The sequence below is a fragment of the Harmonia axyridis genome, chromosome 6, assembly GCF_914767665.1.
Source record: "Harmonia axyridis chromosome 6, icHarAxyr1.1, whole genome shotgun sequence".
Taxonomy (NCBI): Eukaryota; Metazoa; Arthropoda; class Insecta; order Coleoptera; family Coccinellidae; genus Harmonia; species Harmonia axyridis.
In genome coordinates, this window is record NC_059506.1 from 24,517,645 (window position 1) to 24,529,783 (window position 12,139).

Consider the following 12,139-nt stretch of genomic DNA (forward strand, 5'->3'; position numbering starts at 1 on the left):
AAAATTTATTTTTTCAAGTAGGAACCACTATTTCATCCTTTTAAAATATTATTTGCTAATATCAAAAAGTACTAACAATTTTGATATTCCAAATAGAACACCCTGTATAATATTACTTTTTCCGGTTTGCCTTTCTTGACAAATAGTGTATAAATTTCCTTATCCCTATTAATTTTCGAATAATTGATTGGTTCACTTTTTTTGTGAGAAAACAGCATCAATTAAACATTAATCTTTTCGATACTTGGAATCCTAGGAAGCTGAAATTTCGGGTATGGATTACCAATGTTCCGCGAATCATTCATGAGAAATAAATCATACAGCATTGTTCGAAGCCACAGGATTCAAGGAGACAACATAATAATGATAAGTTAATTTTTTCAAATGAAATAACCTGCATTTAATAAAATGTATCGACAGAAAATGAAATTTCTTTTCAGATGATATAACATGCTCCTATACCTAAATTGAAGGCTTTCCTCATTGAAAGTAAATTTTCATCCGAATGAAAAATTATGATAAATTTGTTTCAGATATCCATGAAACGTAATAGTGAAAACCTCATATAAATCAATGGTCGTTTTGAGATCTCATTACGGATTATACGTAGTTACTTCACAAATAACTTCAGCATTCATACTATAATACCACGCTCCCCAAATCTCAAAGGTTTAATATTACACATTTCGTTACAGTGGCCAAAAAAAAATTGGAGATTGGTGTTTGTCTCCTTAAAATTGCAGACACTAATAATTCGAACTGATGGTAGAGGTACATTTAATGATTTTGATTTATTCAGATAGATATAATACGGCGTATTATAATTAAAAGCATTCATTTTGTATTGTTGTAATAGGCCATAATGATGGGTTCATAATAAACAAACTATTCCGATCAGGTTTTTGATACAGGTAGAGTTGCAAAATGGTGAATGCGTCGGTTCCGATAATATGAGAAAATTTCATGCTGTTTTCCATTACAAGAGCAGTCAAAAGCAGTGAGTTATTTCCATCATTCAATAAAACAAGGCCGAATCGAACGAGCTATTTCGTATTCGACAGCGATATCATTTTTCAATCCATCGAAAAAGTGAAATGTCTTTCCCGGTATTCTGTTATGCATGAATGATCTGGATTGTTTCGCAAGTATCTTGCAGGATATTTCAATACTTTCGGAATTTCGCAAGACAAATTTGATCATGAATAAACAATCGTCATTTATAAAAAGGAATTATCCTTTCTGGAAATATAGTGAAATTTGTTGATTGATTGACTGACAAATTCAGTACTTTTTAAAGGAAGAACAGATATACTCATGTAGCATGAAATGATTTTAGCATAATGAAATTACTTTTGATTATAGCAAAAAAACTGATTCTTTTGTTATCGAAATAAATGTTTGTATCTCGATATGAAGTAAGAATAAAATGAAAAATCTATACCAAGGTAAGATGAAAGTTGTCGGTTCTGATAAGGAAATTAAGCATTACCAAGAATATATCAGCAACGAGATCATTAAAGTAATACCTCATTATCGATACTACAACAAACTAGGAAAACCTAGTGTTATTCCAATTCTAATAAAATGATATTGACCATCATCAATCTTATTTATACTCCAAAGTCTTAGCATTTTGTGATCTATCTGGAAGATAAAATGTTTGATGCAGAAATATGTCAAGTAAAAAAATTTGTTCTGTATTGTCTTGATGAACACAAACAAAATTTTCAAAAAATATAGATTAATAATGCTTGATCGGTGGAATAACAAAACAGAAACATAGTCTGAATTCTCTTGGGCTTATGGAGTTCGGAATAACTGAATATTCGCAGCGAAAAAAGTCTCATCGATATTTATCTCTCGTATGATCTGCTCAGATGTCTTCAAACTTTTTTAAATAGAACTACACATCATTTCAATTATATAAATATTATCAAAAAAATTGCAGTCATGAGCAGATCATACAAGCGATAAATATTGATTGGAACTATTCCTTTGCAAATATGTAGTCTTTTCGAAATCCTTGAGAGAAATTGAGACTATGTTTTTCTTTGTTCACTTGGTCTCCATTTCATTTGGCAAAATAAATGTTTCCAAATATTTCGATGGTTTCTTTGATTTGGCTTATCTTTAATTGATATTATTAGTAAGTACTGGGTAGAGTTGGTGAAACTTATCCCTTCGAAACTGTATGCGTGGAAAGTATACAGCCAGTCCCTGTACAAAATATGAAATGAGGAGCATTTTGAGAACTATTCATTTAAGGCACAACATGTCCCAACAAAAAAAAAATACTCAATGAGTTCCCGACAGGCAAATAAAATTCGGGGCATGCCATTTGAATTAATGGATTTATTGTCATTTTTAAAGGTCTTTTTTGAAGATGGCATTGTCTGAAGAGTGATCCGGAAATTTTCAGAAGACTTGAAAATTTTTTGGTAATTCGATAAAAAAATCGTATAGTTATCTCCAACGGTTTTTAATTTATTATTTCTAATTTGAACAATTATATCTATAGAATTTTTCGACAAAAGTCGCCTACGTCCAAAAGTGCCGGGTTTTTATGAATTAGAATTTCAGGAAGATTATCAGTATGATTGAAAATTAGGCATTGTCATTTGAAAAAAAAAAAACTAGTGGTATTATATTTTTTCACTTTCGAACCAGCCTCTAGAGAAAATAATTCAAGCTTATGCGCTGAATACTATTGATTTCAAATCATTGTCAAAATATTCAACATTCTCTTAGCACAAAATTGTCAATAGTTATCAACCGATCGAACACTCTGAATGATTCTGATTAACAATTGTCCACAACATCAGAAAAACAATATTGTATTGATGTTTTGGATAGAACGTGGAGAACATTCGTGATAATTTTCCATGCTGGGCCAAACAAAATATGATTGAATGCAAAATGGCGGAGGTGCCAGTCCCAACAAAAAGCAAACTTAGAAGCAGTTTTTAAATTTTAGCGGAATTGAAATATTGGTTATCGAAGTTTGATACTCGTTTTCCAACTTGCCCTTCGAAAAACAAATGATACTAGTTGAAACAACTTCGATTACAAAATGGCGAATGTGCCAGCAACAAGAATAAAAGGAAAGACGGTAACGTTTTTTTCCATTTTACCCAATGGAAAATTTTAAAAGCGGGAACGTTGAAGTCATTTGGCATCGCCGATCGAACAGAGAACCAGAAAAGCCATGACCGACGAGTGATTTCCAACATTCAATAAACCAACGTTCAACCGCATCAATCTATTCCATACCCAAGAGCCTTTTCATATTCGAATCCATCTGAAAAATGAAATGTCTCGTCGCGAAACTCCATTATGCACGAATGCTACTCCGAATTGTCTTGAGGGATGCCAGCATTTTTACATCCTGGTCCTTTCCTCCTCTTCCAGGAACGCTTACAGGAGATTTAACACGGGACTCACGGACATAAGCAACGTATATCCGGAACTCTAGCCTCGTCCTGTGGGTAACGAAGTCCTCGGAGTCTGCATTGTAGGGGCATGTGCAAATATTAATTTCATTCTCTGTTGACTCTAACCCCGACTGAGTACGTCGTTTTCGCCTAAGAAGATACTCAAGAAAGCGGAGATGTCTGAAGCAAATGCAAGCAGGATGTTTCGAGCAGTTGGAAGGTTGACACTCAAATATCACTCGTCTCCGTTCATTGGGTTAATGTTGTTGAACTACGAGGGTTTTGACGTGTTACATTTGCAACAATAATGCGAGAATTCGAGGTTGGAGTGGAATTGTCATAAGAGAAACTAAGAATTATTGTAAACTAGTTTACTTCTACTATCTTCTTGACCTAACGCGGTAAACAGCGTTGTCTATTGTCTATCTAACAGTTAGTTGTCTATTTTTGTTGAGGACATTTTTGAAAGTCAGGAATTTAAGTTGAATATCTTGTTCGAAAAGTATCTACCAAAATTCAAAAAATGTAGCATAGAATATATGTTCTTCATCTTTATTTACCAATAAAAACTTCGGAGTCATTTTAGAAATCATTAAGTACCCCTCTTTCTTCTTTCTTATATTTTTGATAAAATCTTCAAAGTAAGTATTATTTTGTTTTTGGCTTCAATAAAATCAGAAGATGTGATATTAAGGCAATGCGATTGTTATAAGTAAAGATACGTTTTTAGCCAGAACAAGAAGTAACGTCTTGATATCGTGATAATAGAGGAAAAAACTGACGTTCTACTTTCGGTTTTGGTTCACTTGGAAGACACTATTCGGAATCTTTAGAATTTCTTTATAAATGATCGAAATCTGAACCTAATGAAATTTAAAATAATGGTTAAATTCTTAAGTCTCTCTAAGTTTAGAGCTTGTGCGGTTCGTTGTGTGCGATTCGTTGTTTGGAAAGATCTCAACACTCTATATGACTTTGTTGAGCTCTTTTGTTCAAAATTTTTTATCCTGACTCTCCTAAGCTTCTGTGAGACCTCTCAGAAACTTAAAGCTTTTACTACTCGGGAAAACTTGTGTTTTGTCCCATCACTAACTCAGATATAGTACATCACGTGTCACTAAGTAAATCCTGTGTCTGGAGCACAGATGCCACTGACAGTGCCCTATAACTTTTTTCCGTCAGTACCATGCTTCAAAAGATGCGAGTCAAAATGTTGTCTAAATCGAGACAGTTATGTTCAGTTACATTTGATATTATTTGGAAATAGATAAAACTTATGACAAGGTGACTAGGGACGTATTTTATTACACGTAAATGCTACACGGAATATTGATTATCCTTACCCGAAATTTCATTCTTTTGGGATTCCAAAGTAGCGAAGTGATGAATGTTTGATTGAAGCTATATTTTGCAAAAAGAAAAAACAAAATGAATCTTGTATAAGTGAGGAATTAGCCTCCTTGAAGCCATCCCAGATATTGGAGTTCATTACTGGAACTGGAAGGCGAATTGTAAATCACGTTATGGAGAGGATAGCTCTGATGGGGGGCACAATAGACAAGTGTAACGGAACCTCCTTAATTGAATCTTAAATCTTAGCCATCATACATTATGCTATTATAATTGATTTCTGATATCAATCAATTTTTTTAAGATGTGGAGTTCTGCAAAATATTCTATATGTAGGCTTGGTTAATCGATCGTCTAGAGGTATGATTCGATTACCTGGCCTTTCGTCTTTTTCTCCGTGACTTTGTTGGATTTGTAATAATTAAACTCTTTTGAATCATTTACATCTATTTACAAAGCCACAGTTATACAGTACAAACTCAGTATTGAGAAGATCCTAATTACGTCTTAATTAACAAGTTTCTCACTACGGTACTGAATTTCGTCTTTAACTCTAGTTTAATTACTCGAAACGTCTTCGTTTATCACGTCTTTGTCGTACTTCAAGTTTTCGGTCGTCTCGTCTTTGATTTGTTCGCGACTCTTTTAATCTAGTCCGCGAACCGTCTTCACGTCGTACGTCTTAAGTTGACCGACCGAACTTGTTCTCGTCTTAGGCTTAAGTTAAACTGTACCGTCTGTACCCGTCTTCGGTTTAATTTGAACTCTGGTCTCTGCTGATTGGAACTACCCTCTCTCGAATATAGACCTCTCACGGTTCGACCACACCCTTAGGGGAAGGTACCATCCCCCTAGTCCAATAAGAGCTTTTGCCGTACCGCCTCCAAAGATCTTCGCGGATTCCTGGAAATCGAATATTCTAGAAGGACTAGAACCTGAGAAAAAGATGTAACACATCTGGCATAACCGTCTTGTTCTGGAACTTTCCCAACCCCATAAATCCCTTAAGTTTTACAACCGACATGACACATTTCTTCGACACCACGAAGAATTACACATCCTTTTTACATTATGTACAATAACCATTCATTCCCTGTAAATTCATTGAATTTGTCATGCCCTTGGCACTTGAAGAGACTAATAGGTCTCCAAGCATCCGGTTGACCATCTCAATTATTTACAGGGAACAATAAACTGGATCCTACATTTATGCATCACAAACGTTAAGACCTACTGATGTCACACAATTATTGTGGTCGTTACGTTCCTCTCCAAAGAAAAAGACTTCGATCAGTAAAATGAAGAAACTAGTCCCTTAGTGATCTGATATGTTACTAAAGAAAATATCGATGAAATGTGATTATATAATAAATTTAGTGATAATGCTTTCTTCGACAATTCTTATGACTCTATTCGAAAGAAAACCTAAACAAAAACTCGACGTAGCCTATACATAAATGATCACAAATTTCCCAACCTCGACAAAAATAAAGGCAAAATATACGTATCTCAAACCCCAACAAATCTCAGAACAGCGTACGTATTCCATTCAATTCCAGGTCTGACTCAAATGTAGCCATAAAGCCACGAGTCCAGTTGTTTTCTCCCGTTTCTCCCACCTCCCTTGGCCATTCTTCCGTGGGAACTCCCCTCAAATTTATCGGTCCGAAGGAATCTTTTCATTGGCGACAAAAGGCGATGTTCGAATTGATGAGGAAGGGGCATTAATAGGATCAGCGCTCCAAACGGGATTGAGGTGAAACGGCAGAAACTCTCACTTTAATGACGTCCTCTTCAACTGGGCGCGTCGAAAACGCTGGGAGGCTATGAACATAAATTTCGATTAGGGAAAAAACCGTCCCGATCGGAGCGCCGTGAATGGGAATGAAGCTGGATCTGGAGCATCGATCTTAATATTATCTTTTCTTAATTCTGTGAACGTCGACCGAAGTGGCAGTTTTGCAGTCTTAATTTGTGATTCTGGTGCAGAGATATGGCTGAATGAGGTTAGGATGAGGGTTATGGGGAAGTTATGTGGAGGTAATGAGCTGATACTGTTGCTGGAGTAATTCAAACTACGGATTATTGGTTTAAAGTGGAGATGTTCATTTTGCGGAGGACTTCTTTTATGAACGAAATATTCGAGTGGTTTTGAATTGAGAAACTATAAATTCTCATTGATATCCAATATTCAATCATATTCAAAATATTAGTTTCGCTTACATGTATTCTGTGAATTTACATAGTAGCGAACATGCTTCCTAGCTCCTTCGCCATTTTGCAACACACTTGAAATCAAGACGTTCAAAAAGCTAGAAAAGTTATAGTCGAATTTCTTTTTGTCTAGGTACACGTCACATGAAAAGAACAGGCCTGACACACAGCTGGTACTGCCAGTATTATTATTATTACTTTGTGCTCGTTAGTACCAAGCGTCTAAAGATCCTTGTAAAATTTCGAAACATGGACTTTAAAAAGTCTGGATTGACATATTCAAGATTTGGTGAAACTTTATTTCTGGTAGCTTGAAAAATGGATACGAACGAGTTTTGGGTATTGATGAAGAATTGTTGCTTGGTGGATAAATTACTCTGCAAGCAAGAAGAACCACCGACATTGCTGAATGCTTTGGTCTAAGCAGTTGTTTCAGAAAACTTCAATGAAGTACACGAAATGGTTTTAAGCCATCATAAATTGGAGTTGTGTGAGATAGCGGTTGAGTTAAAGATATCAAAAGGCACTATATTGACTATTTTGCGTGAAAATTTGTCGATGAGAAAAATTGTGAAAGCTGTCCAAAGCCAAAATCTTAAAGATCAGGTGTCAAGAATTTCAAACCCTATTTTGGGACGTGCATGCTATATTTTTCAATGGCTATCTCAAAAAAAAGGTCAAACCATTAACAGTGAAAATTACATAACACCTAACAAGACAGGTATTTTTTCAGAAAAGGTATGAAATAGTAAGCGGAGCTTTGGAGTACATGTATTAATCTATTATTATTATTATTATTCACTGAGTCGGTGTCGTTGCGGCTATTTTAGACTACCAGGAACTGCGACCAAATTGATTTTTTGTTGTTCACCCTACCTATTCATACAAACCCAGGGAGGCCGTCGATCTTGTAAACGAAACCGACCTCATCCTTAGGAGCCTTAGCTAATACTTCATCAGTATCCAGAACTGACTTTCCAATGTGAGTGGTTCTTACGCCAGTTAGCCTTGGACATCTGCACACTATATGTTCGGCTGTTTTTACCTCCTTTCCACAGAGAATGCAGATTTCATCTGCTGACTTGCCCACGCGGTACAAAAAGTATTTGCATCGACAGTGTTCTGTCATCAGTCCCTTCATTACCCGAAGCTCAGCACGTAGTAGCTTCAGGAGCTTTCTGGTTTTGGTCAGTGAGAGCACCACAAATTTCTCTGTCCGAACAAGAGAACCAGAGTGTTTGTCCAGGCAGTTTTACTATTGTTTCACTACCATTGTTAGACCGCTGCCGTACATTGGTCTTTTCAAGCCCACAGAGGGGCTCAGGACCAACAGGTGTTAACCTTAATGCATTTTTCGCAAGTTCATCGGCTTTTTCGTTTCCTTCAATACCACAATGCCTCGGTACCTATAGAATAGTTATTTTATGTCCCGTGGCAAGATGCTTTATGGTATCACTGCACTCCCATGTCAGTAGAAATCTCTGGCTATATGATTCCAGGGATCTCAGCGTGGACTGGCTGTCCATAGTGATGTAAATACGCACCCTTTGAGGTTACTTTTGAGACACTCTTGGGCGTAAGTATAGACAGCAAGTGTCTCGGTTCGTAAGATAGAGGACTCATTTCCTTCTTCTAAGACTATTCTACTCTGAGATTGTGACTTTATTGACGAATAATGTCAATTTTCAAGAAAATTGAACTACTTTCTTTCATTCTACGTCCATTCTTTTTCACAATTGGTCGTATTTTCAGGAATTTGGACATGTTGATTTGTTGATATTCTTGAAGACGTAAGCCAAGTAATAAAGATGATGAACAAAAACGTGTCCAAATTCCTTTTAAAATAATCAACTGTAAGTTATTGATGATCATAAAAAAGATTATGCAAAATTTTGTGGATATTCTGAATTCAATAGAATTGACATTTTGTCAGAATCCATCAACGAATCTCATCAGTGTTTTCAGACCTTAAGTGTGTCCTGGAAAATTCAAGTCTCTAGGTCTTCTTTCGAAAGTTATCATTCCTGGTTGACAGAATACTAAAATTGAGTCGAAAACATCAGACCACCATTATTGAAATATCGAGATCTTCATTTATGGTGGTTAGTATATTCCAACGAGATTTAAAATAAAAACCGAAATTCACACTGAAAAACGAAACATCCTCACTTCAATCCCGAAATTTTCCAGACCTCACCTATAAAAATAACTCTCACATTACTCCATCTGAGAACAACCACCTAGAATGCGAAATCATGAAAGCAACGGAATCCTCCAAGAAGATAAAAAAGATTACTGGGATTTCCCAGGACGTTCTTTGAGAGCTTGTAAATATCCTAGACTTACCTATGCCTTCCACGATGCATGCCAGCGTTTGCTCGGTGTAAGCCGAACAGGAGAAGTGCGTTTTTATGTTGTCAGTGATCTCGGTGTACGTTCCACGGCACACGTCCTGGCAGATGTCCGGGACCCGCTCCTGGATGCAGCAGGGCACGTGGTTCCTGCCGTCAGCCATGCATTTCACGATCGATGGGAAATCCACCTCGCAATTTTCGGGGTCTTGGCCGGTACTACCTGTGAATTGTTCAGATGTGAATCGGAAGTTTCGCATATTGTTTTTTATTGATTGGGGACGCGGTGCAAACAGAATGAAATGTTTTTTTTTTGAGCGATCGCTCATACAACGCTTTCATTTTATCACGATGTCTGTAATTTTCCAATTTTTAGCCGAGAATGGTCTCAAAGGATCTCAGAATTGTGTTGTTCAAATTCAAATCTTTCTTTCCGTCCGTCTTTCATGTATGTAGAGGGTGGGCAAATTTCGATGTTTTAACAACTTTGAATCCAGAGGAGATAGACCAAATCTGATACTCCACTCTCGTTCTCTTTTTCTGAGAAACTTAAAACTATCAAGAGCTGTATTCATTTTTCGCCGACTTCTTTTGTTTTCGAGTTACAAGCGAAAATTGGAAAAATGGCGATATTGAAAAACATTTATATCTTCGCTGATACTGATGATAGAGCTCTGATATTGAATCCTCATACAGGCACTGCTTTACGTGGAATGCACTGGCGTGCTCGTCGTTTCAACAGGGTTATTAATTACGAAGCTATGTCCGAAATAAAATTTAAAAAAATATCAAAAATATATAACATCGGTGGTTTGTATCTGTATAAATAATATGAAATGGCCAAAAACCTTTGTTTATCTAAGAGCCTCTATAGTTCCAGCTGTTGATAAGCACAGGAAAAAAAACTTTCTATAACAAGAGCGGTATCCTCCGTCAATCTGATTATTTCTATGCTTCTTACTAATTTCTACAAAATTGAAATCTAGATATATTATATAAATTTTTCATTTCAAAATAGATTCGAAAATAATGAAAAGATCCACATGATCGATTGTTTCAATAGAGAGAGTTGTAATGAGATCAGAAGATTTTTTTAATAGGTCTCCAAAATGAATAATAAACATTTTTTGACTGTAGATCGCTAAGGCGATCTGTAACCAATAATTGAAATGGGCTGGTACATACTGTATAATATAAAAACAACATCAAAGAACCATGGTTTTAATAGTATCTCATATTAATGTCTGTTCACATGTTGATTACTCAGAACAGTTATGATTATCAAAGATAACGCTTCGTATTGTTTGACAATGGAGAACAAATGAAATTTTTTGGAGCCTCTAGCGTCAAAACTAGCCTATAGAAAAACTTTTGACAGGAGACCACTTTCTCCAACGAAGTGTGCGGTATTTTCATATTTAAGTACAACCCAGTATTCAGTTATTTATGTATGTAATTCACCTACCGAATAACATATGTGCTGGAACTAATTGAGTAAAGTTCTTTCCATAAGTGATTTTACATTGAATTATTCGCCTAGGTATTCGAGTTGGTTCCAGGAAGATTTATATAGCATTCGAAAATTTTCCGCTAGTATATTTCGTTTTTTTTTAGTTTCACTCTCTGGCTGTATACATAAATCAGGTCATACGTTGTTTACGCTCGAACTGTATTAAAAAACCCATGGATGTAATAAAAATTAGGAGAGCACTCACGTGAGCTCAGTTGGCGCATGAATGACGAGCGCTTAAAAGCTCCTGATACCGAGTCAGGGCCTTTCTCATTTGTTCTTTACTGATTCTGCTGGAATTTTTCATGATTCTGACGACACAAGACTTTGAACGTAGCTTGAAATTGTTATTCTACTTAGGCGTTCAAATTTACTTCCCTTTTTTTATAAAATTCGAGGCTTTATTGTAGTAAACTGGTTATACATTTATGATTCAGAATATTGTCCATCATTGGCCACTACTTTCTCCCATCTTTCGAGCAGCGTAGGAATCTCGCGTTGAATGAACTGGTCATCTTTTGAAATGATCCAGGAATCGATTAAATTTTTTATTTCTTCATAAGACCGGAACTACCACTTGCCGCTACAGCCATTTATTGCAAAACGGATGAACCGAGTTGTACACCTAATATATGTATGAGTATACACACAAAATCTCAACTAGACCATATATAATATTACAAAAATATGAGATTTCTTTTCAATATTCTGCTTGATCTTCCTTTGTTTCTGCCTCAAGCTTCAAATGCGTAATTTATTATCATGCAAACTCCAAACCCGGTGAGATTATTGCCTATTTATTTTAAATATTGTCCATGAATGTTATATTGTTCTTTTGAAGGAATCAATTTCAAATTTTGAATGAAGATCGAAATTGTTATTTTATATACCTATACCTGAATACAATGTTTCATTTCAATCGAATAAACTTTGAACTTATCGAAAAACATATTATCTAAAAATTGCAAGTTTTTAGGTCGATTCATTCTTCAATTCAAAATCTACAGAAATTGTGATGAAATGATAAAGTGATGTTCAGTGAACTAGCGCTGAAGTGTTGCAAAACGAAAACGGGTTTGAACATGGCGAGAGAATTATAAACTCTGAATAATTCGGAATGTCTATCCACAATCATAGAGTGGGTTGAAAAAATTTGGATATTCTTTCGAGTGGACGAACTCACAAATATCAGAAATGAATAAATCTGTTTATTTTACATTTGGATGGAGCTTTGTCATAATATCTTGCATATTTCAAAGAATCGTTCAGAATAATTCAGTCTG

At 35.6% G+C, this 12,139-nt stretch overlaps 1 protein-coding gene across 2 annotated transcripts in view; it reads right to left on the reverse strand.

Moving 5' to 3' along the window:
• Positions 1-12,139, reverse strand: part of LOC123683465 (Ig-like and fibronectin type-III domain-containing protein 2) — a 297,049-nt gene that overhangs the window by 27,365 nt on the left and 257,545 nt on the right. For both annotated transcript variants that reach the window (XM_045622528.1, XM_045622529.1), the window contains one exon: positions 9,342-9,569. In XM_045622528.1, the coding sequence (XP_045478484.1) occupies positions 9,342-9,569 (228 nt within the window). The remainder of the gene's footprint in view (positions 1-9,341; positions 9,570-12,139) is intronic.